Here is a 26,559-nt window from a genome sequence, read left to right on the forward strand (position 1 = left end):
GTTACCTGCTTTTGCTATAAAAACAAACATTTAATATGCAACAGCAAATACACTTTCAACGAACTTTAATTTTGTGAATTTGTATTTGTTATAGTTATTATTACTTAATCAAAACAACCCAAATGCAGTTAGATTGATATTCCTTGGAATGCATATTAAAAAACGTGAAATCTCTGAAAACACAAATTAATAAAAATGGAGTTAACGGTTTTTTTTTGACTGTTAACAAATTGCAATAGTTTATTATAGATTTTTTGTGTTGTGTAGATATCAGATGGATATTGCCTTCTGACATATAAATCATGTATTGCTACAACTAGAATACACAACAGATATCTGATAGAATTTAATGCATAAAGACTGGAATGTACGACACATATTTAAAAATCTGACTTTTAAAACACAAGGCATCATGCACTTACTGACTTTTAAAAAAATGACAAAGAAAAACCAGCTGCCATACACTACAAGACTTGACAAATTGAAAACAATGTGAGCTTCAACCACAAAACCAGTCATAAGTGTCAAATTTATGACAATATTTGTCCAAGATACAACTATTGAAAATTGAGAAACTGAGAATTTAAAGCTGCATATATATATATATATATATATATATATATATATATATATATATATATATATATATATATATATATATATATTATATTATATTATATATATATATATACTAAGAAAAAAATATTGCTTAGCAACGCTAGCAATATTTTTGGTAGGATATTTAAAAAATATTATAATTTTGACCCATACAGTGCTTTTTTGGCAATTGCTACACATGTACCCCATCGACTTAAGACTGGTTTTGTGGTCCAGGATCACACATGTGTCCTAAAATATCATGCTCTAAAAATAACATGTTTGGTATACTCCAATTAGGTGCATTTAGGGTATGAAGCTAAAGAGTCTGTGGCCATTATACACTAGGGGATTTTCTACGGAAAGAGGAAAGATTCTATGGAAAGATTTTCTATCTAAGATCAATGTATTAGCGAACAATTCATCAACATGTAAAATGGTTGTAAATTTCCATCAGAGTAGGCTGGGGACTACTGACCACAAACATACTCTGATGTAAAGGAAAATTTGTAACATATATCTGCATAGTAATTACTGTAGTAAATATTAGCATCTAGTGAATAAAGTGACATTTAAAATTAGTCGTTACAGGATTTTTTGAAGAGTAGGCTAACTTGAAAAGCAAGCGCTGGTAACAGATAACGTTATTCCGTTGAAATGCACATTAAAACGGCTTGCCATACTTGACGCTCCTGCTGTGAAGCTCGTGTGTATGTGTTTTCTCTCTCTCTCTCTCTCTCTCTCTCTCTGGCCGGAGCTCTACTACAGGCGGAAGTTAGAGGCGCTTGTGTTGGTGAAAATCTCCTGCGGTGAGAAAGTGAAAAAGCGTAAATGATAAACAGCAGGCGTCCGTGACGATTTTAACATCAGCGCATCATACATGTGGACGCGGTCGCTTTATTTTCCTCTTCCTGCATTGGCGGACTGCTGGTCTTCGTCGGGAAAGGCGGACCGGCACGTTTATTGAGTTTGATGTCTGTTTAGATGGTCAGATAGCGAAGCTCTCACAGTAACCAACGCGCGCGCTTTGATTGGAACGTCCAGGCGTTCTGTGACATTGATACGTTGTGGCCAGGCGGCGCGCTTCCGACTCTTGTCGATACCCTGTAGCGGGAGAATAGAAGCGATCACTTTTCTTTTTTTTCTTCAGCAATGACTCGATTGGGTTTAACATAACGGCTGAAGCGCGTATGTGACATCCACAGCAGCTAATCTAGAGGAGTCTTTTATCTCGGCGTTTTGCGCTGGATTTACGTTGGAAGCGGCAGAGATGGCAGACGGCGGTCGGGTGAAGCACGACAGCCCGAGCTCGAGCCCCGGACCCGGGAGGAAAAAGGCGCAGCAGTCGCCCGGTTCAAAGGCGCGGTACTCGGTTAACGCTCCCGGACACTGCTTTCGGAAAGTGACCCTGACCAAACCGACCTTCTGTCATCACTGCAGCGACTTCATATGGGGCATTGTCGGGTTTGTTTGTGAAGGTAAGACTGTTTGTGAATTCACTTGGTCGGCATGTTGCGTTCAGCGAAGCGATGTCAACAAAGCGTCTTTGCCTTCTCTCATTCAACATTGCTGCAAAGGAGAGAAGCGCTTTAGGTATCTTTACAGACAAGTGCCTTTGCAGAGATTCGAATACAACTGTATGTTTTGATACTGGGACAGAGGCAGAGCAGGTTTAATTTACTTTTTAATTTTGAGCAGGCAGATAGCAGCCTTGAGAGATGCCTTCACTCAAAAGTGCTGCGGTAGTATTATGGCAAAGTGACTGTATTAGAGCACAATACTGTGGTAGCACAAGAGGATTGCCCTCTCCAAGAAACATATGTAATTTGACACTTTTGATGCATTTTGGATCACTTAACCATTGCATTTATAGAGAAAGTTTCTAATTTAGTGTCAAATGGAATTTTCCCAAATCAGTTTGCTTTTCAGTTTGGACAGATTGCGATCTGTGCACGTGCTGTGCTGTAAAGGCAAGGAATGAAGAAGGTAATGTTAAAAAAAGATGGAGGATGTTCAGCTTCTCTCTCTCTCTCTATCCTTCACACCTCCCTCTGGACAGAATGATCGAATAGCTTGTCTACTAACTGGAGAAGACAGATTGATGCAGATCGATCCGACACATTCCTTCTGTTGGACAGGAATCCGTGATTGGCCGCTCGTATCCTGGAGTAATTGATGGAGGCCAGTGACGGAAGATCTGGGCTTTTTCTTTATAGAGCTGATCATTTGGGTGGTACACGAGCGAGTAGTTTTTTAGCTTATTACATTGGACTTTAATCCAAAGCAGTTATTCTAAACAAACTTCAGTTATGCCCAGTGGTTACAATGAATTAAGACAAAATAGATGCAAAAGAGCCAAAGGTCCATATTAGTATAATCCAAGCTTTCAGAAATCAAACGGTATGTTTTTGTAATAAACATCGATATTTGATCTCATGTATCCTGATAATCTTCCGCTCCAGCGAGCTGTAAATATCAGCAAACAAATCAATGAATCGGTGAGTTGATCTTGACAACTGGTTTGGGTCACTTAATGAATGAATCATTCACTTCTTTCCTCATGAATTCAAAATGCATTTTCACTGAATAACAACCTAAATTTACGACACAGGATATGACATCAGAATACTTGGAATGTAGTACATGAGTCATATGAACAATTTTATGATGCTTATGTGAATTCTTGATTGTTTTGTGAAGCCTTTATGTATTTTATTTGACTCTTCATGAGTTCATCACAATGCTGCTGAGCTGTAGAAACTTGTATGATTCAAATGACTGCAAAAAATTACTGACAGAGCCATATCCGCTTCCATCTGATGTCTGATGTTTTTCTTTACGCACGTAGAGTGAATGTAAACTAGATCTTGCCTGGTCTTGCTCTTTTAAAGCCAGTTGCCGTTTCTTGGGTAGATTTTAATCCGCTATGTTATTCCCCAGGGTTTCACTACCGGTCCGATATAAACGGTTCTGGCAGCAAGCGGTATTACTAGAAACAAGTACGCTGGATTTATGTGCCTGTGAGATTGGCAGGGCTGGAAAGCAGATGTTGATTGACAATGTGGATGTTACCAGGCAGAGTTAGGCAGAAATGAGATGTTTCTGTTACGTAATGTGCTGCAGTGAAGTCGTGATTGACTCTTCCAGGTTGGCATGGCAACCCGTAGTCCAATGGAGCAAGGCGGTAGGCTGGATGCTGTAGCCAGACAGACCGAGAGAGTAGAACATAAACACACACATGCATGCTCTATGGTGTCATTAGCATTGTGTGTTTGTAGGTACTATGTCAAGCTCAGACTAACGAATTTATGCATCTGTTCATTTATTACTGTTGCTTTTTAATGCAAGACATGACTATAGCTCTTTGTTACGTTCAACTGATATAAATATTCATAGAAATACACTGGATGTACTTAAATTAAGATTAATTTATTATTAAGATAAATATTATGAAATATTAGTTTAATAAGATAAATTGACATAAATACTTGAAAGCAAAATATGTGCGTTATTGTATATTGATGCACAAAAGTGGAAATTCTTGTTTGAAATCGAAAAGTGCTAGCATTACATTAGGAAATTGGGAATAATTGGTCATTGTATAATGTAAAAATAATAATTGAAGTATTCACACTTATTTTAAATGGTGTGGTCTAACAATTTTTTTAATAAAGAATTCACAACTGTAGAGGTATTTTGTATTTTTGTTTCTTTTTTACGTTTTGCATATAAGTTTTTTTTAAATCCAATGTTACATTAATCAATCCCCAAATATCAAGATATCATCATATCAAAATGAATTTTAGCATGATTTTTAGATATAATGCATGAGGCAATTATTCATTAGCTTATATAAAATAGGTCTGTCATGGAAAATGTATGTTTTATATTTATGTATTTTTAGTAAGTATTTCCATCGTGCGAGCATAAGCATTTGTATTACTGTGCAAATTAATTATTAATAACAGCATAATAATTTCATGGGAATTACCAATAACTTAAATACATTAATTAACATTATACAAACAAATTTATATGCATCAAATCAGTAGAAAGTACTCTTTATGTTATAGAATACAGTTGGCATTTGAAATTTTGGTCACAATTAAAATTAAAAAGTGTCCACTGATTTCTGTACATTTTAGAATTAACACGAGAAACTTTATTCTGGCTATTTAAGTGGCTAATCTGGTTTTCTGTCACTAGTGTGTTGCAACGTTACTCTTAAAAATGTTGCTAAACGGTTCATATGCCAAAGGCTTTTGTTGATAATGAATGTGTAAACAAAACCCTTTGTGATTTCCTTAGCAGTGTGTGCGTGCAACTTCGAACCGTTTCTGATTTCACAAGAGCGGTGGCTTTTACAGTGTGCGTGAAAACACGTCTTCGGTACGGTGCACTTTGAAATGTTTTCCTTGCTCTTGTGGTTTTGATAGTGAGAGGAGCTCAGCCTGACCAGCGAGATCACTTCCTGTCTCTGGCTAGCATGAAAACCAACTAATGCATCAACGAGGTTCAGTCTGTACTGAGGGCCAAAGTGGGCTCTGGCAGGAGCGTAAACAGGGCACACAGCAATCCAGCAGACAACTGATCGGTGTTCTGGTCTTTGGTTCAGGTTGTTCTCTTGTTTGTGAAATACTGCCCAGTCAGGTTGCCTGCTATTCCTTTTGGTGCTATAAAAGCATGATGTAAGTGAGATCTAAATTGTGAGAATCGTAACATGGTGCACTGGGCTTTATATTCTCTGCTGAGAAAGAATGGCAAGTTTTCTTTTTGCTAAAGCTGCTATACCCACATATCTTGGCAATATAATGCACCATAATTTTGTGGCCTTCGCTAAATCTCTCTCTCTCTGTTTTTTTTTTGTTTCCCCTTGCAGTGTGTAACTTCATGTCACATGAGAAGTGTTTGAAGCACGTCAGGACCGTGTGTTCCTGTATGACTCCCACACAAGTTCGGGTGAGTGAAACGTGCCACATATGACAGGGCAGACAAACATTTTATAGGTAAATCTAATGAAACCTGTAAACACACACACAAACACACACAAAATCTGGTCATGTTTTATAGCAAAAAAAAAAATCCTCATTCCTGCACTGCAAAAATATATTGGATTTTTTTAAAAATTAAAAACACTCAAATATAAATCACAAGAATATAATGAGAATTTTTAAATAATTAAAATATTTGTAATATATTTTTTAAATAATTCTTAAGAATTATTCTTAAAATAATAATAATAAAAACATGGTTTTGTTCTGTTAATGGTTTTATAAAAATTAGTTTCATTGTCTTTGTACAAAAATGTTTTTTTTATTTTTTTTTAATGTAGCTTGGAAATGAAACCAATAAGGCAAGGTGGGATTGATTCCACTAACACAGCATTATTGAGGCATCGCAACACTAGATGGATGCTCTGATGATAGAGGACACAAAGTCTTGATCAATTATGTTGTTAATGAATAACGATCAAACTGTATTGCAGGGTATGATCGTGCAAGGACGATCATAATTAGCAGCTGATTCTTTACCTGTCTTATCCGTGGCTTTGCATGACAAACAGGAAGTTCATTACGCCCTGAATCTACATTGAATAATTTAGTCCTCACATACTGACTGGGGCTGTTTTGCTGAGTGACACAGCAGTCAGTGTAGCCCTTTGTCCAGCTTTCATAATGAATTACTGATGACTTCCTGCTGTGTTGTGGTCTTTCGTGAAGGCCAGGTGTCAGCCAGCCTTTGTGGCTTTGATAGCAGCTCATCTAGCAATCAGGAGCTTTATTATAATAGCCTTGCCCGGAAGTTTTTCCTCTCCGCTTGCTCACTACTGATTATAAACCCAATCTATAGCTGATAACCTCATTATACTGATATAATGCTGGGCCACAATTCTTCCTGGAAGAAGGGCCTTGGTGATATGAACATATTGTGTTGGTATGCTGATCTGGTTGGTAATATTTCACTTTAGCATTTTTGATTCTGTCACATTTAATATCTTTATAATGGCTGCTAAACTTTTCATTTCACCATTTTAACTTGGTGGTCCTGCTTCGGTGTATTTAATATAAGCCCATGGTCTTGATGTGTCACGTTGTGGGTAAATGTCTTAGTCCATAAGAAAAAAATAATAGAAAAAAACAACTAATATAATTTTTTTTTATTGTAATACCGTTGCATTCTTTAAGTATTATTTTAGTATTATTTGTATACTATGATATTATTTTACTTTTTAATTTTTAATAGCCTGTACTTGTATTAATACTGTAAAATAATTAATCTTGTTTATGTAATAATAATATTTAAATATATATATAGTTGGTTAGTTGCAAGGCCAGGTCTTGACATAGATAATTAGAGCATTACAAATTAAATAATTACATAAAAATCAAGAATTATCCACATATTTATTTATTTATTTATTTGTCTTAAATAATTCATTAGGTTTGGAATATAGTGCACTTTATCAGTTTTGTTTTCCCATAATAACTATAAACCATCCATTACATATTGATTGTATCAGTTGGTTGTACAAAAAGGCTTTGAACAGTTATTTGGAACAGTTATTTGGAAAAACTGCTATATATGTAAAACAGGATGTACACTTACCATAAAAAATGAACAGTTCTTGCTGGTTAACAGCGTGTGATAAAGTAACCGCATGAGATGCTTGCTGCTTGGAAACTGCATTTTTCTCAAAGTGCTGATGCCACATGTGCCACTGCATTAGGGCTGCGTTCACAGCGAGAAAACCCTACAGAGGTGACACGGACCGGCCAATCGCTTCAGAGCAGCCGCAGGGCATGACAGAAGGCAGAGTCAAGCACCATGCCGCAGCAAAACTTAATTTAGACAGAAAGATAACGAGGTGGAACAGAAACCACTGGTCTGAATGAAAGACTGGCCCTCAGAGACTCTTCTGGAAGTTTGCCTTCATACATAATGCATGTAGAGACAACAAGAAAGTGCATGCATGCAGTGTTTTAATTCTCTTTTTCTAGTTTCTTTTGGCTATAAGAACGATGTGTTCGGTTTGAAAAGGAAATGGATGTGACTTTTTATTTTGTACTGGTTGAAGACTTTTCTCAGCTCTCTCTCTCTGTGTGTGTGTGTGTGTGTGTGTGTGTGTGTGTGTGTGTGTGTGTGTGTGTGTTTGTGTGGGTGAGTGGGTGGTGTAGGAGTGAATCAGTCTCCGAGCCAACTGCTCCATTAACCTTTACTCAACAACCTCTCTGAACCGCATGAGGAAATACAGAAGACAACATTCGCAGACATTCGACACTGTTATTACTGAAAATCAACAATATGAAAAACTTCATAACAGTCATGTATCAAATTCAGTAAAAAAAAGTAGAAATTAGAAAACAAAGTGCCTTGAAACATGCAGGGCTATTTTATGTGGTGACATAATTTCAAAAGAAACAGGAAGATAGGGCGGGACTTATCGAGCAGCCCCACTCCCTTTTTAAAATAGCCAATAGCGTTTTGTTTACATCTTCTCTGGCCAAAGCCATTGAGCTGCATTTGACCGCCACATCTAATAGGCTTCCCCCTTAGATTTAATACGAAACTCTTACTAAAACAAAATGGTGAACGTAATTAAAAGTGTTTAAGCCGTATGATTTGCATTATGCAATTGAGTCTGTGGACCGGAGACAGAGTCCGGTCAGATTGTGAGCACTGCTGTGGTTTGAGTGACAAAACCAGACCTCATTAGCCCCAATCGAAAGCAGATTTTCACTGTCTAAATCAGTCCCTATCGCCTACATTGTGCACCACGTGCCATTCACTGTACAAACCAATACTGTGCATAAGTGACCGATCTCAGCTTTAGCATTTATTTATAGTGTAGGCTGCGGTCCCTTCAGATTCTAGAGAGCATTGGTCAGAAGATTTGATGACATCAAAAAAGTCTTTGATCCGTTTTGGCGGGAAGTGACGGAACTCTTATCTAATATCTTCTAAATGAAAATTTTGTTCCTGTTTTGGAGCTCACTGCCATATAGATAACCGTAAGACTAAAAACGTAATTTTACAAATAAAGGGGTGACTTTAAATCAAGAAATCATGTGCACTCGACCCAACACATTGCACTGAAACCAAATATAACAGGTTTCCATATGAAAAAAAACAATTTGGCAAGATAAAATGTAATGAAGTTGTGAATTAACAATTTTCTTTAGAATAACTTGCACTGATTAAATCTTCACATTAACAGACCTGTATATTAGTGACATGTATATTAGTTCTAGGGTTTTAGTAAATAAATTCAGTTTTAGTAGAGCACCTCAGCAGTAGACATTTACAGGAGCCCATCACCTTTAGGATCAGAGAGATAGTAGCTAATGACAGGAAGCGAGGTCACGTCCGGTAGGATGCTCTGCAGTCCACTGTAGTGACTCCCCTGAGAGGACAAGAGCCAGTGAGGATGTGTCCACTGCAAGAGGGAGAGGTGGACCGCAGCTCAAGGACACATGCTGTAGAGTGTGTGTGTGTTGTGTATGTGTGTGTATATGTGTGTGTATATGTGTGTGTTTAGGGCCTCATCATCAAAGATTTGTGTACCTCTGCATCCTTAAACACAAAACCTCACCATATTTTCCTCCGTATTAGATGGAATTCTATTTCGGTCCCTGGAGTTTAGGTGTTTTCTTTGCAACGCCTGTATTTTGGCTTATGACATTTCTCAGCATTATGAAAATGTAGGCAGTCCAGGCTTCTGAACAGCTGCTCCGTGTCTGTGAGCTCACAGACATCAGCGTGTTCGATTTCTGGCTCCCTCACAAGCGTCTAAATAGCCTGATTTGCTTGAGCAAATGTCAAGCTATTTTTCTTTGTGTTCCCAAGCCATATATCCAAATATTGAGTAAGGCACCTGATCTATCCACACTGTGCTGTGTGCTGTCGTGAGAATGTCTGCCCATAAATGTCACTTTGTTTGACAGGTCTGCCTAGCAGCACAGAAACTGAGATGATGTCCTCTGCCTTACTGCAGTACTGGCATGTTCATAGAAAATCAGCAAAACCTTTGGTGTATTAAATAGTAGTATCTTTTCGCCTATAGATGACACAAAAATGAAACCTTCGTATCATTCCAAACCCGTAAAATCTTCATTCATCTTCGGAACATATTTTTTGATGAATTCTGAGATTCTCAGACTGACGGGAAAGACGAGAAATTGTTGAATACATGTGATATTTCTGTTTTCTTTGCACACAAAAAGTATTTGTTTAGCTTCATAAAATTACAGTTGAACTACTGATGTCACATGTATTGTTTTATCAATGTCTTGACCGTGTTTCTGGGTTTGGGAATATTTTCATTAAACATATCTTAATTTGTGTTCCAAAGATGAATAAAGGTCGTATGGGTTTGGACAGTCACGAGGGTGAGTACACTATATTACCAAAAACCTTTGATTCAATTGTACAATATGGTCCTTTGATAAACATATTAAAGATCTGTAATTCCTTAACCTTTCCTCCAATTTGAATGAGAATAGAATCAAATTAATGTTCTGACTGTGCTCTTGAACCCCTTATTAATATAACTGTAGCTTTATAGAACTTCAACTTAAATATGTTTTGGTTAGCAAAAAAAAAAAAAAAAAAAAAATAAAAAAAAAAAAAAAAAAAATATATATATATATATATATATTGTGCCTATGTTCATATATGGACCTAACTGTATATACAAATCATTGATGTCTGCATTTAAAGATCAGCTGGCATTAGAATTTAGTATATAAGAATAAGAGTATAAGAATAGAAAAGGGTTCTGTTTAAACTGTTGCTATAAAATTAGAAGCACACAATTTCCTTGAATGTTGTTATATGCTTAAACATTAAATTAGAAATTATATTTCATGCAGTGTGTAACACAGCTCTAAGTGAAAGGAAACATCCTGGAAAGTTTTAAAACATTTTAAAAAGTGCACCGTGCATAAATTTACTGTCTCTCAAAAGAAAGAGTTGACTTTGAGTCGTTGAAATAAGTGATTTTTGAAATGAATCCCAGGCCATTTCATGCTGACATCAACATAAAACATTAGCATATTTTACACCTCGGTTGTCTTTTCGCATCGGTCTGAATAAAAATGCAGTTTTCCCAGTAATGCTGTGTAAAAGCAACACTGCGCTAACAAACGCTGCTGTATCAGGCAGTACAGGTGAGATGAAACGGAAAGGAGGGGTTTGGAGTTGTTGAGGAAGTAAGGTAAAAAATTAATGCATTATAAGGCAATAAAAGTGTTTTTTTTTACCTTGCAAAATGGAATGTCAACCTGTTGTTGGGGACTGCCACAACGAAAATATTAACCTTTCATAACTCATGATAGGAGCAGATTTGTACTCATGGAAGTTACTAAAGTGCTAGTCAAACCTATTCATTAGAGAGTGGTTCTTTTGACAATATAATGTAGTTAATGGCAGATTTTTGTATTTTTGGTGAACTATCCGTTTAAATTGGGCAGGAGGAACTGGTATAGGTAAAAAATGGCACACTTTGTTAAGAATGCTTAGTGCAAATGCTCACAAGCAAAGACGTCTGAAGGGGAGGTTAATTGGTTGAATTGGTTTGGAAACAGAACACACCTCTTACCAATAAATCACTAACCAACTGAAGTGTTTGTAGAATTATTTACCAACCTGCACATCAAGCACCCGAAAGACCTGGAGATATTTTTCTAGAGGAGTCACATTGATGCCCATCAAGAGCAAGGAAATGGGAGTGAGAGGGCAGAAAGCCTGACTTCTCCCCTGTTTCTGTGCCGTCACAATCTGCTCTGTGATTCAGAATGTGTTCCTGTGAAATCCATCATCACAGATGGGCATTTCTTCACTTTTTCTTCACATCAGAACAGTTTACTTTGGGTCTTCGAAAGCTCAAGCTATGCTTACATTAAAAGTTCAATGCTGTATTCTGGATGTTATTTAGCTGAATTCCATTGTGAATCAATTTGATTCAGTCCTTTCAGTCACAGTGCATCAGATTTTTTTTTTTCTTGTTTTCAGTGTAAATGCATTGTTTTACAATATACACGCGTGGCTGCAGAAACATATTTTTTCATGCTTTCTTTTATTGTATCAAATGTTGAAATCATGTAGCGCCCAGAATCGTTTGAAGATGAATTGCTGCAAAATGGACAACTACTAATATTTAATATTCTTTGTTGTACCCAATAATAACCTAAATTTGGTTTGCATTTTTAATGTTCAGTGATACCTGATTATAAAAGGCTGAACCAAAATTGCTTGTTACATGTAAAAGGGGCCTCTATAGGAAGTAAATGTGTGGAAGGAAGAGAAAAACCACTTTCTTTAAGTGTGTGTAATTGCGTAATTTTTATTTATTTTTTAAAGGTAAATGCTTTTAGATATAAAGCTTAAATGCACTCTAACAGAGGAGGGATTAGGTTTCAGGGATGTATTATATTAACTTCTATCTAAATGTTATTTATTGTAATATAAAACTGGACATCTAAGAATGGCTCGTGTTTGGTGTATGTGGTAAACTACAGTTCTCGTTCTATATTTTACACATGCATTGCTGTACACCAAAACGTTCCTCTTTTATAAATACGTCTGAGGTGCTTCTTTATGGTGTGCAGCATCATAAGATCCTAGTTTGCATTTTTATGGGGAAATTTTCAGTTTACTACTGATACATGAGATCAAAAAGAAGGTATCAGCTATTTAAATCCTAAATGCATTCTGCGTTTCTACTCCCCTCCCCCAGACAGGAAGGAAGTGGGGGAATCCACACGCTTTCCCACTATTTACACTACTCAGACAGGAAGTGATGTCATGGAGGTACATATTGACACACGACTAGCCCATTAGACATGTCTGATTTGAGACTAGTTAGAATAACCAGTTCTTTGACTGATTTGGAAAACTTTAGTTAAGTGGTATGTAGATGACTAGGCACTGATCAAATCTACCGATTCATTTTCTGTGTGGGTTTTAAGATGAAATCTCAAAACTTGGTAAAAATGTGATAAACTGAAGAACCTGAGAGGCCTGCATTCTTTGTCAAGTATAAACTTTCCAAATCTACAGAGTAGGATGTAGATTTCTCGTGGGACTGGAAATGACTCAAACAGACCACTGAATCATTTGAACCCTTTCTTTGAAATCTAATGAAATCTTAAAGTGAATTAGACCTCCCAGACAATATAACCCTGTGAGTTAGTTTCAATTTCGACCAGCACAATGTGTCTTTCAAGTCGAGTTGGAAATATTGTAATGATGAGTTTCAAGCACATGAAAGACCGATCAAAGTTGTTTGCTTCACATACAGCTGTGATGACAGGTATACTTACTTCAGTGATAAAAATGTATATTTTTCTTTTTGGATTCAGGTGCAATTAGTATCATTATGCGTTTTGTTTTTCAGATACTTCCATATTCTGGCTAAAATGCTATTCTGACTTAAATCTGAACGTCTGACTCGGAAGTACTAGCTTTACTGGCAGCACATGTCCCAGATTTTTTTATTTTTTAATAATCACGTTTCTCTTTGTTTGTGGTATAGGTTCCTGTAGCACACTGCTTCGGTCCTGCCGGTCAGAAGAAGAGGTTCTGCTGTGTTTGCCGAAAGCATCTGGAAGGCAGTTTGGCTCTGCGCTGTGAAGGTGTGTGTTTTTGTGTGTGTGTGTGTGTGTGTGTGTGTGTGTGGCATGAGGAGGTTTTCACCCTAGTAATGATTTCTATTACTGTATTTAATTAATTTAAGAACATTGCTCACATAACATGAGCTGACTTTGCCATAAACAGAATACTACACAGCATATCAAAATAAACAAATTTGGGCTAATTTCTGACCAATTTTCTGTGAGAATTAATGGATTTCAAATGCAAATACTTTAGTCAATCATAACAGAAGTAATTTACATTTAGTCATAAAGTGATAGTTTGCCTTGTTGCCATCATAATTTACTCGCCACCTCGTTCCAAACCTTCATGACCATCTCTTCTTTTCTTTACTATACCATGAAAGTAAACTAAAACTCTCTTGTTACCATCATTCTTCAAAATATCTTGAAGGGTTTGCAGTCTGTTCAATTACAAAGGTGAGAGGAAGTGTGGAAAATGTATAAATAAATGAGTCTCGACTCAAATAGTTTTTTGAGAAATGAACTAAAATAGAAAGGTGTAGGTGTGGCCTACTGAAAGCCTGTCAGCTGCTTTTCCTTGACACCCATTAGTATTGTTTGCTCTTAAGTCTGGTTTGTTTTGCTGGTTTCAAAGGGTGTTTGCAAAGTTTTGACGCTGGTCAGTCTGGCTGATGAATTTAACCAGCTCAACCAGATCAGTAACCCAGTCTTTCGCAAGCATTATAGATTACGAAACTAGGCAGATTAAAGCAGGGTTTTTTCCCTCACAAAGTTGTGGTTGTCTACTGTGCAGTCTTATTTTAATAATAAGATTCACAATCTGATTGCTTCCTCTAAAACCTTTTTTTTTTGTCTTTCCTGCTTACCCAGACCCTCTTCTTGGTCTTTTTTTTTTTTTTTTTTTTTTATATTCTGTTATTGCTCATTTGTCTGTACTGGTCGTCCCTGTTTGGAAAGCAGCTGTTGCCATGGAAATGGCAGAATGGCCTTTTGCAGTGGGCTGAATTCTAAGAACCGAGCTGAAAAGAAAAACATTGCACTCTAACTCTCTCTTTCATTTTCTCTTCCTCTCTCTCTCTGGGCTTACAAAAGGCACAAATGAAGCTCGGAAGAAAAGTCTGCGTTTAATTCCCACACCCACTCAAGCAGTTGTTACACTAACATAAATTAAGTGGCTTTTTGAGACCTGTATCACCTCACAGGCAGTGCTTGTTCATCACAATTCCACTTCCCTATAGAAATAAAAATTAGCTTATAAACTGTTTTTCCTCAGATGATGTTTGCCTAGTGGATAAATCGCATAAAGACGGTGACCTCAGCTCATGTGTTTTTCAGTGTGCGAGCTGCATGTGCACAGCGACTGTGCCCCGTTCAGCATTAGCGACTGTCGTTTCTGCCACCAAGATGGAGGACAAGACATTGTGAGTATGAGAACCACGACTGCACCATCTACTGATGTATTGACCTGACTTTTAAATCCTAGACCGGAGAACAAATCCATGGCTGACCCCCACTTGTAATAAACCTCACATATAGAGTTGGGCCATCTTTGGTGTACATGATCTGGCATAATTATCTGCATTGGATTTTTCTAGAAACGCTCCCACGGCAAAGGATGCTAATACGGATTAGCATTGAAGAAATGAAGGAAATAAAATGTTATTTCCACTTGAGAAAACGGGTTGTTACAATAACGAGAATTGGAGAGAGAAACAAGAAACTCCAAGTGTACTCTAGTGAAATGATACGTAGGATGTTGTTTATTGAAGTGGGAGGTTAGACTGCAAGTTCTCAGTACATTTTCTTTTTCTTTTGTATTTACACATTGCAAGGAGCAGAATAAAAGCAGAGCGCCCACAGCACAGTGACTGATTAAAGTGAAAAAATCTCAAGCTGTGGTATAAATGTGCTAATGTTAATTCATTGTGTTGAACAAACAGAAAACGGCTTAAAGCTTGACTTCATGAACTGATATACTATTGAGAATAAACAATGAACTTTCTGTGGTCCACAAATTACAATAATGCAACTATGCTTTTACACAGTTTACAGTTTAAAAGTATGAATTTCTAGATTTCCAAATGTCCTTAATTTCTAAAAGTAAATATTTCTGTCCTTGGCTGGGGGAAAAAATTTTGAAGACTGATATTGTTGCCTAGCGCTCAAACTGATTTGCCTCAATAGAACATGATTTTGTCTTAATTAGATTTACTTAATTACAAATAAAGTTATATAACTGGATAATTTCTAATTATAGATCAAACTATCCTACTCCTTAAATTGACAGGAAATGATGGGCTGATAAGAATGTTGTTTAGCCCAAACATAAAGCACAACGCGGATGTTGATCCAGGAGCCAGTCCTGAGTAAATCACATTCCCTAGCTTTATTATTGCTGTAGATTGTGTTAATGGTCACATGGTTTCTGCTAACCCATCATCCCCTTCTGCTTCGATAGGATACATACCAGCACCACTGGCGGGAGGGGAACATGTCCTCAGGTGCCCGCTGTGAGGTCTGTCGTCGCACCTGCAGTTCTTCAGATGTCCTGGCTGGCATGAGATGCGAATGGTGTGGCATTACGGTAATTGTGTGATTTTTATATACATATATATATATATTTTTTTTTTTCTTTCATTTTTTTTTTTTTTTTTTTTTAATGGGCACCCAAGCCGTACTCGTCTTATCATTCAACGCTTTCAGTTTGCCTGTTGTCAGTTGGATTCATCACACAAACGGCTTCATTATTTAGTTATAAGAATGAAGGTGAGTGGGCTCTCAGGCTGTTGTGTCTCACAATGGATCAATTTATAATTTAACAGGTGCAATGTAGGATGCAGCTCCTGTCAGCACTCAGACAATTGTACTCAGTTGAAGTTGAATTACAGACACAGTTCGCTGGGTTTTTATTTCTTCGCCACCTTAGCGGTTGATATTTTTTTCTATTGCCTGACCTGGTTTCTTTGTTTCAATGTACTGCACTGTACAAGAATTATATCAACTTTCTAAATCATTACTATGGGCTAAAATGGAAAAATAATTTCAAGATGTTGAACATTTGGAGTTGAAGAGGTCCCTTAATGCAGCGATTTTGTTTTAGCAAAAATACAGTAAAAACTGTAATATTTTGGTAATATTATTACAATTTACATTAGCTGTTTTTATTTTAATATGTTTTTAATGTAATTTAATCCTGCTATGGAAAGCTGAATTATGAGTAGTGGCACATGATCTTTCAGAAATCATTTTAATATTTCAGTTTGTTGCTTAAGAAAAAATGACTATTATTATCAGTGTCAGATTTTCTGGATGTTTTTAAATGAACGTTACTACAAATAACAGCACTTATTTGAAATGACAATCTTTTGTAAAATTGTAGTTGTCATTTATGGTAACTTTAGATCAATTTATTGCATACTTGCTGAATAAGGTTTTAATTTCTTTAAAATAATAATAACATAACTGACCTCACAATTTCAATATTAGTATTGTATTTTTCCTCATGATGCCTGTTTCTAAATGAGTTATCAAGACTTTCATTTTGCATTTTTGGTATTATCAGTGTTATGACTGTGTTGCACGAGTTTCCATTTCACTTATTTTACTTAGAAGTCACCTGCCTGTGTAGGCAGTGAGGCAGGTTTGGGAGCCATTAGTATAACAGCATGGCATTGCACTGACTCACTCTCCACTCTCCTGCGTTGTTTTATTTAGCTCCGAGTGAAAAAAAAAAAAAAAGGTCCACTCTGCTGCACTCCTGCTATCAGACCTTGTCCCTCCGAACACTAGCGTGCATTTTATCCTCTCCTCAGCACTGGTTTTTCAGCATGTAGGTTAGTAGATGATGTAAGCACTAGTGCCTGAGCAAAAGGTATTTTGAGGACGGAGACTGCAGGGTGCATATTTGAAAGGGCTCTTTGCAACACAAATACTTTGAATGCACAAACCTCTAGGATTTAGAGGGATTTAAGAACAAAGACATAAGGACTTAAACACACACTCACTCAATGTAGCTGTACTTTTATTTGGGTCGAGTTGATGTGTTGAACATCAGACCTGGTAACCAAAAGCTTGTTGGTTGTAACCCTGCAAAGGTCAGTCCATTGTGCTCTTTAGTAAACCACCTAAACTCTGGTTAATAAGGTGCACTTGCTTCGGACGAATTAATGTAGAATCTGTTGATGTTATTAGAAAACTGCAGTTTTCTTAAAGCTGTACTGCAGCTCGTAATCTCTTGGCTCGACCACTTATCTGTGTTTATATGTTTGCAGGCACATGCGTCATGTTACATAATCATCGCCCCAGAGTGCAGCATGGGACGGTTGCAGAACATGATTCTTCACCCCAGCTGCGTGCGGATCTGCTCACGGAATTTCAGCAAGATGCACTGTTACAGAATCTCTGAAAATTCCCAGAACAACGAGATGGGTAATGCACGGACACATTCACATAGTCACTGAAATTTGAACGAACACCGGTAAACTTGGTGTTCAGGTTTACAAGTTCTGTGTAGTGCGTGTGTGGCACACTGTTGATCGGCACAGACAAGCATTTTAACTCAAATTGTGTCATAGTAATGCACTTAAAATGTGACCCTGGACCACAAAACCAGTCGTAGGTAGTAATACGTTGTATTGATCAAATGATCCATTTTCTTTTACGCCTAAAATCATTGGTATTTATAAATAAGTTCCATTAAGATATTTTGCACCGTATATATATAAAAACGTTATTTGGATGATCAGTATTTAGATTTTTTTTGCATCCTCGGATTCCAGATTTTCTTATTTTTACCTTCCCAGAGTATTGTTCTATCCTAGATATTTATAATTTATTTTGTTAATGTAAAATGTATTTAATGTATTACAAATAACTGCTGTTCTTTTGAACTTTATATTCATCAAACGACACACTGAAAACTGGAGTAATGACTGCTGAAATTACAACTTTCTCATTGCAGGATTAAATAACATTTAAAATAATAATTAATATTACAAATATTTCACAGAATTGCTGTTTTTAGTCTTGTGGTTACACTTTAAAAATGTATATTGTGCATATATAATATATATATATATATATATATATATATATAAGTGCATTGCTCAACACTTGATTTTTACTTGTTTTTATGAACTGGGAGACATGTACAGATGTTTTCTGTGGTACTCGACAGCTTGTCACAGATTTATTGAACTTGTATTGAACCCGGAACATTTGTTCAGGCACAATGAGCAAAATAATCCTGTTCTGCTTTAATTACTGTTTGATGCGAATAAATGTGTAAGCCTTGAAAATAAGTTGGTTGGTAAATTGCACCTTTAATGCCCCTTAATTTATTGTTAAAGAGTGTCATATTCACCTCCAAATAACAAGATCACATGTCTGTACATGCTCATAGAAAAGTGTGTTTTCTTCAGATAACCTGGATGATGTCGAAACTCAGAGTCCAGTAACTTCGAAGGAAAATCAGTCTACGGGATCCCCGGACACAGGTGCAAATCAGATTTTTATTCCAAAAAAATGTTATTCTTTTGAACTATGTATTCATCAAATCAGCATATCAGATTTTTTGAAGGATCATGTGACACTGAAGCCAGGATAAATTACATTTAAAAATAATATTTAATATTAGAAAACTTTCACACCATCACTATTTTATGTTTTGATTAAATAACCTAACTTTATAAATAATTATCAATTAATTCATAAATAATAATTACAATAACTATTTAAAGTACCTGACACGGGTACAAATATGAGCAAAAATGAGATGGATAATGCTCATCACCCTCAGGCTCTAATCTCCTTCCTCTTTGCCTACAGGTAAACAGACACTGAAAGTTTTTGAAGGTGACGATGCAGCTAAGCGGAATCAGTTTCGTTTGGTTTCAATCCCTCGAATAATCAAGAATGAGGAAGTAGTGGTGAGATGTTTTTTTTTAACCTTTTTTATCTGGATTCACCTGAATACTTTATAATTGTTATTATAAATCCATGAAATAACACGCCACATTTTGGCCAATGTTATGCTGATTTCTGTACTTCCTGTCCTGACAGGAAGCATCGCTCAGAGCGTTCTACATCCCAGATGAACCACAAGATTACGAACTACAGAGTTACAGTCAACAGGGACTGTTCACAGATGACATCATCAACCGTAACGGGACGCCGGACAACAAGACCATATTTAAGGACACCTTGTCTGATTCGTGGGTGCTCAGATCAAAACCTAAAGAAACGGAAGTGGTGAAGATTTATTCCAGTTCTCGCAAGTGAGCTCTTCTTCTGCTTTTATTGCATATGCGTCGTTCTGTTTTGTGTTGTGTTGTCCAGCTGTCTTAAATTCATAGATTCATAAATAATACTTCAGATCAAATGAATTGAGTCATTTATTCAAATGATTTGTTCAAATGGGTCTTTAAATGTGTCGTTGAGTCACTGACTCACTCGATTTGTTCAAAAAATAGATTCATTCAGTAACGGAACAGATCTGTGTGATTCTCAAAGGTGTGCAAAGGTTGTTGCTTTATTTGCAATGTTTTTCTTTGAAGAAATAAAGCAAACAACAGACATTATTGTGTCTGATATGTAGTGCTTAATACGTGTAGTGCGTAAGTTCTTGCTTATTGAACTGTTGTATGAAATCAATTCTACATTTGCAATTGTCCTGATATTTTTTATTTTTTTTATTACTGTAATATATGTATACATACACACACGTTTTTTTTTTTTTTTGAACAACCACAACAACAACAACAACACACACACACACACACACACACACACAAAAAAAGGAATACACATACAAATAATCTCTTCCCAGCCCAACTTATTATACAGAAAATAGAGGGGAAAAAAAAGAAGAAAAGAAAGAAAAAAAAAAAAAGAAAAGGGGGATAATTTCTAATAAAGAAAAGGAAATTAAATTAAAAAAAAAAAAAAAAAAAAAAAAAAAAAAAAGGGGGTAAATAAAGATTCTGTATCTATAATGCAGGTATGGTCTCAAAGAAAGAAAGCAGAGGATTCCACATTTTATAGAATGAATTGACAGAGTCACTGATAGAGTATTTGATTATTGTCCTGATATTTGGAGAAAATTGTTTCCTGTTTGATAATGCTATATCAAACTATATCACATGATATGAATAAAATTTTATATGAATAAAAACACAGCATTTAGATCCCCATATCTTAAATTCTGGGGTCACTCTAATTTTGTTATTATTTGTTGATACATATCGCACGACACTATTTAATGGTTACTTTATATAGCTAGGCAGAACACAATGGAAAATGTATTTTACATACAAAACCGATGCTAACACATCGTAAAGATGTGCAGTTCTTACGTAAATAGGGGAGTTCTAGCTTACAGTTTACTTATCGGTTTTATGGAACTCTTGCTTCTCCAAACAAACCATAAATCAACTCCAGACATCGCAAGGATATAGACAATAGTCGTGTCATGTACCACTCAGCGAGGGCAAGTGTATATGAAACCCATCAAAACGCACATGGCCTGACTGATGACATGCTTGCTGTTGTGTGTCTGGTTGCCACGGAGATGAAGTGACACTGCATCTATGGTTTATCTTAGATGTTATTGCCATGCCAGTACGAAATGGATCACAAATGATAATAGAACCTCGTGTTCTTACAGAAACTCAACAGGAAACCTTGAGAGTTCATGAAAAGAATAGCAGTGCCACTCATGTGCTTGATGTTTCCATTAGATCAGGCGTTTTGTTTTGTTAACGCGGGTCTGGAACTAATGAAGCATTTGGTGTTTTATGAACAGTTTTGAGTCAGGGAGGGATTGAGTCAGACTTAACACATGCAGCCAGTTAGCGTCACAATCAAACGCTAATGTTCTTATGCAATATTTGACCACAGTAAATCAAAACATTGTCTGAAGTTTCAGTGGCAGACCATTGGTGAATCAAGGGATGGAACGTTTTTTAATGCTTAACGTTTTTAAAAGTTGGTGTAATGAGGAAAATTTTTTCACATGTGTTTCAGGGTTGAAGTCACCTCAGTTACTGCTGGGAAAATCAGCACAGTAGACTCAATCTTAAAGGAAGTGCTGCCACGAATAGAAAAACAGGTATTTTTATTGTATTGGTAAAGTGTGGAAATCTGTATCATAAACCAGCTAAAGATTTTTTGCCTACCACATAGCACTCTTGTACCCTAATGAAGAGATTTGCACAAGCAAACGGCACAATATATTTTCCAGAAAACACACAAATCTGGTTATTATACCTACTGCACAATTTGTACGTTAATTCACATGGTTTCTGCAAATGTCCATAGAATGAAAACCCTGCCGACTATAACCTTGTAGAAGTTTTCATGAGCAGCAAACAAGGTAAGATCTCTTACATTGCTTGTGAATCTTAGAGTCTGGTTGATCAGTTATCCAAAGGTGAAAGCGTTTCATAATATATTTTCCCGTTTCTTATCCGTCTAGTTCAACGGCAGGTCCTCAGCGGTCAGGAGATTTTACTGGACAAACTGCAGGAGATACGGAAGGTATGTTAGGCGGGTCGTGAAGATTTTGTTTACCATTTGGAAAAATAAGCAGCACACTTACCTGACAGCGTGTGAGCTTGTTGGGGAATAGTTGAGAACTTCTTGGTAAGCTCAAACTCTGGGTTTGTGACTTTCAGACATCGTTGCGTCAGATGAACCAGACACGGTTTTACATCGAGGAGAGCAGGAATCGAGTGGCACAAGTCAATCTGTTGTTGGGAGGCTTTCCGACACAACTTGAAAAAGAGGAATACACACACCTGCTGTCCAAACACCTCTCGGTCAAAAGTGAGTCTTTGTGCGTTTATGTGATGTGTACGATCAAGATTTAAACCGCTCAGAGCCTCTGGATTACAATCGGTCATCTTGTCAGTCTCTTAGGATTTTATTAATCTTTCTGTGAATTTGTCCTTAAACAATGCCGACCTTTAAGTCTGACATAAGGCATCTTGTGTGCTCATCATAAATATGCCTGTTGCCTCTGCTGGGAGGGATTAGGACGGATGATGAAGCGACTGCTGGGCATTTATTGTATTTGCATCTGAGGTTTAAATGAATAGTTCACCCAAAAATGAAAACGTGTTAGAAATGTCCTCAACCTCAGGCCATCCAAGATTTAAAATTTTGCATTACATTATTTTCTAATCAGTAGATAATCTACAGTGAATGGGTGCCATCAGAATGAGAGTTCAAACAGATGATAAAAAAACATCACAATAATCCTGAGGACTGAACTTAAACAGTCTTGATATGTGCGTATTTCGAAAGCAATGTCTAGATGTTTAGAAAAATGTCTTTATGGATTGGTTTGTCTTGCTTCACAAGGTGTTCATTTATGGATTGAAGTGGTGTGGATTATTGTGATGTTTACTGTGATTTTTCAGGATGAAGGCATCCATTCACTACGTGGCTTTTATTCGTGAGCATGTGATGTAATGTTAAATCTCTCCAAATTTGATTTGATGTAGAAAGAAACTCATTTTGTGCCTGTATTTCTTCCCCACCCAGGTCATTTGGTCACCATCACTCACATTTACTCTGAACAAGGTAAGAGAAAGTGCATTCATAAATCTGTATCATAGGGTTCTGTGGAAGAATAGTTTGTTTCGTTGTCACAGGAAATGCATCCCTTCTTTGGAATTGGCTTATAATGTCCATCTTTGTTCTGAGCGCAACTGAACTGCATGACTTTATTTGATAACACTGAAGGTCGCTGCTGCGTGCTGCAGAACAAACTGCCTGCTGTGTGCATGAGCCGCGGTCTAGCCTACTTTCAGTGCTCTGTAAATGAGAGGCCTTGTTCTGCACACAAATGCTCTGAACTACCGGTTGTTCTCAATCATCCACCAAATGCCCACTGGCTCACTCTCCTTGATGCTTTCAATGTGTTTTTATATTATTGTCGCATCAGTGTGTTGGTTTGTGTGGAGACCGTTCAATATGTAACAGTTAATAACCTAGAGTTATTATTCACTTTACTTTGCAGTATGATTCTCTGTCATTCGCCAGTGTAATTGAAACATGGAACAAAGGGTGTTTAAATGTGTAAAATAGACCATTCTGCTTGACTGATACATTACATAAGTGCAGTGTTTTATTAGAGTGAATATTATGCTAAATAATAAAATTAAAACGTTTTCAATTTAAATATTTTCAGTCATTTTACGTGGTATACTAACATATATGAATGTGTGTGTATGTGTGTGTGTGTGTGTGTATATGTAGAGTGCACCTACACCGTGTGCTTTAGACTTTGCATTTAGATCATTTAAAAAGGGCACTAAGGCTGCATTTTTTTATTTTAAAAATGCAGTAAACAGTAATAATATGAAATATGTTTTGCACTTTAAATGAACCTTTGTTTATTTTAATGTATTTTGAAATGTATTCCTTTTTTGTCAAAGTTATGACACATGATCCTTCAGAAATCATTCTAATATGGTGATTCAGTCAAGAAACAAATGAACAAAGGATATGTTAGAAACATTATTATCTTTTTCTAAGATGACGTGACATTTAAAATGTTCATATATTTTATTGGTATTTAAATAGGAAGCTCACAAGAACTTCATTTGCAACTATTGATGATTTTGGTAAATGTATATTGGTATAATTTATAATTTCTTTAATTTAAAAAATGGATGAATAAAACTTTAAAAAAAATAGTGATATATAGAGGCTTGCATAAAATCTTTTGTCTCTTTGTCTTATTCCATCATGTCAAGATAGGTGTTAAAAATAATTGTACTCCGAGCTAAAAATAATAGTGTCCCAGGTGTGAGCAGGTGTTAGAGAGTGTTTGTTTAATGGAGCTGCTGTGCTGCTTTCAGGTGCTGTGGTTCTACAGATCAGCTGTTTCTCAGAGGCCGAGAGGATTTACATGCTGGCCAAAGACACCAGCGTCAGCGGCAAACAACTCTACTCACTTGTCATACCTGAGATCATGGTACACCACCTTTTCTCTAAAAGCCATACTGGGCACTTCATACTGTGTGTATGTATGCGTGTGTGTGTGTGTGTGTGTGTGTGTGTGTGTGTGTGTGTGTATAAAATCTATTTCTAGAAAATGAACTCTCTTTTTATTCATTTATTGTCATGAACTGCCCCTTAAGTGTCCATATATTGGATATATAAGCAGTGGGCCCAACAACTGATTCAAAATAATCACCTGTATTGATTTCAATTTGATCAGTATGTCGCACACACACACATTGTTACAATAGAGCTCATAATGCTGACTCAATCTTTATATTCATGTGCCCTCTACTGGCCAACAGAGAACCTACAGTACAATTCAACAGTCATTTCCCCGACAGTAATAAATGTTATTTTCTGTACCCATAGCACAGCAAGCTGGCCAAAGGAAGTTGCCCCCTGCTAGTCTTTGTCAACCCTAAAAGTGGTGGATTAAAAGGCAGAGAGATCTTATACAGTTTCCGGAAACTTCTTAACCCTCACCAAGTGTTCGAGCTGACCAGCGGAGGACCACTTCCTGGGTTAGATCAGATTTAGTTTTGAATAGTGCCTAATGTATGGATGTTGTGACTAAATAGCTTTTAAATCCCCTGTATCTGTAATCTTTTGCCGTGACTATGCAGTTTATATAATAAAATATGTTTTGCTAGACTTTTTGAATTCAGTGTGCAGCTGCGACTTTTTTGTTAATTTGTAAAGACTTTTTTTGGCCCTCGACACCTAAAGCAAGGATGTTTATTTTATCTGGATAAACGCTGCCGTTTCCCTTCTCACATATAAAAGCTTGTGCATTGTACAGGCTGCACACGTTCAGGGACGTCCCTCACTTTCGGATCCTGGTGTGTGGAGGAGACGGCACAGTGGGATGGGTGCTGGGGGTTCTGGAGTCTATCCGGCACAAAATCGCCTGTCCTGAGCCAGCGATCGGCATCATACCACTGGGCACCGGTGAGTGATGGAGGGAATGTTCCTCGTTTAATTCTAGCGTTTAATGCTGTGTGTTTGTTAGCATCCGTTGTTATTTGTGCTCAGTTCTGCTGCTTGTGTTTGTCAGGAAACGATCTGGCACGGGTGTTGCGATGGGGGGCCGGATACAGCGGCGAGGACCCCTACAATATCCTGCTGTCTGTGGATGAGGCAGAAGAAGTGCAAATGGACCGCTGGACAATTCTTTTGGATGCACAGGAAATGACAGAGGATGGAAAAGAAAATGGCTTCCTAGAGCCACCCAAGGTATATATATATATATATATATATATATATATATATATATATATATATATATATATAGATATATATATATATATATAGATATAGATATAGATATAGATAGATATAGATAGATAGATAGATAGATAGATAAAATATGAATAAAAAATTACTAAATAATTAATTAATATTTATTAAATAAACCTTTTTGGTTTTTTATGCATTTAGTTCTACTTTTAGCTTAAAGCATCAATCATAACAGGGTTGTTGCTGTCTGTGTTATAGATTGTGCACATGAATAATTATTTTGGGCTGGGAATTGATGCTGAACTGAGTCTGGACTTCCATCATGCTCGTGAGGAGGACCCAGACAAGTTCAACAGCAGGCGAGTGTTGTTATTTCGCCTCAGAAGTGGCCCTTTGGCTCACAATGAATTTGAGCAATTAACATTTCGTCATTGTTCTTGCAGGTTCCACAATAAAGGTGTGTACGTAAAGGTGGGCCTACAGAAGCTGAGTCACACACGAAACCTTCATAAAGACATCAGACTGCAAGTGGACAAACAAGATGTGGAACTGCCCAGTATAGAGGGACTGATATTCCTTAATATTCCCAGGTAAACTTCATGTTAGCAAAAACTTTTTTTTTGTGACGCTTCCACACACCTGACTCTGCTGTTGAAGACTGAAGCTACTGTGTATGTGTCTAGCTGGGGTTCTGGTGCTGACCTGTGGGGCTCGGACAGCGAGTCCAGGTTTGGACGGCCAAGGATAGATGACGGGATGCTGGAGGTGGTGGGAGTTACTGGGGTGGTGCACATGGTGAGTTTTGATAGTTATTTTGACAAGGTTTTGTCATGTTTTTTACAAATTCTCTGTCCGAGAGTATTTGATCAAAATCACAGTAGAAACAATAATTTTGCGATTATTATAAAATATCATTACATCTTGTATCTTTTTTTTTATTATTATTAAATATTTCTAAAATCGAATTTATTCCAGTCATGGCAAAGCCGAGTTAAAAAAGTTGTGATGCTTAATATTCTTGTGGAATCACGAGAATCACACACATTGATTAGCTTATCGGCAAAAATATTTGCCAATATTATTTTTGCTGCATGTTGTTTAT

At 36.8% G+C, this 26,559-nt stretch overlaps 1 protein-coding gene across 2 annotated transcripts in view; it reads left to right on the forward strand.

Annotated features, from left to right (window-relative positions):
* The first annotated feature begins 1,317 nt into the window (after positions 1–1,317).
* The window catches only part of LOC122357677 (diacylglycerol kinase theta), a 28,931-nt gene continuing 3,689 nt past the window's right edge, over positions 1,318–26,559 (forward strand). The window contains exons 1-21 of one of the 2 annotated variants that reach the window (XM_043257149.1): positions 1,318–2,075; positions 5,477–5,556; positions 13,130–13,229; positions 14,547–14,632; positions 15,670–15,795; positions 17,483–17,639; positions 18,632–18,706; positions 19,038–19,138; positions 19,272–19,486; positions 21,234–21,318; positions 21,528–21,582; positions 21,685–21,746; positions 21,884–22,034; positions 22,755–22,793; positions 24,077–24,192; positions 24,591–24,742; positions 25,021–25,169; positions 25,276–25,454; positions 25,716–25,816; positions 25,901–26,047; positions 26,141–26,252. In XM_043257149.1, coding sequence (XP_043113084.1) covers positions 1,868–2,075; positions 5,477–5,556; positions 13,130–13,229; positions 14,547–14,632; positions 15,670–15,795; positions 17,483–17,639; positions 18,632–18,706; positions 19,038–19,138; positions 19,272–19,486; positions 21,234–21,318; positions 21,528–21,582; positions 21,685–21,746; positions 21,884–22,034; positions 22,755–22,793; positions 24,077–24,192; positions 24,591–24,742; positions 25,021–25,169; positions 25,276–25,454; positions 25,716–25,816; positions 25,901–26,047; positions 26,141–26,252 — 2,496 coding nt within the window. In that variant the 5' untranslated portion in view covers positions 1,318–1,867. Of the gene's footprint in view, positions 2,076–2,646; positions 3,096–5,476; positions 5,557–13,129; positions 13,230–14,546; positions 14,633–15,669; positions 15,796–17,482; positions 17,640–18,631; positions 18,707–19,037; positions 19,139–19,271; positions 19,487–21,233; positions 21,319–21,527; positions 21,583–21,684; positions 21,747–21,883; positions 22,035–22,754; positions 22,794–24,076; positions 24,193–24,590; positions 24,743–25,020; positions 25,170–25,275; positions 25,455–25,715; positions 25,817–25,900; positions 26,048–26,140; positions 26,253–26,559 lie in introns of those variants that run through there. The other variant, XM_043257150.1, reaches the window with a different exon arrangement.

The sequence above is a fragment of the Puntigrus tetrazona genome, chromosome 14, assembly GCF_018831695.1.
Source record: "Puntigrus tetrazona isolate hp1 chromosome 14, ASM1883169v1, whole genome shotgun sequence".
In the NCBI taxonomy this organism is placed as follows: Eukaryota; Metazoa; Chordata; class Actinopteri; order Cypriniformes; family Cyprinidae; genus Puntigrus; species Puntigrus tetrazona.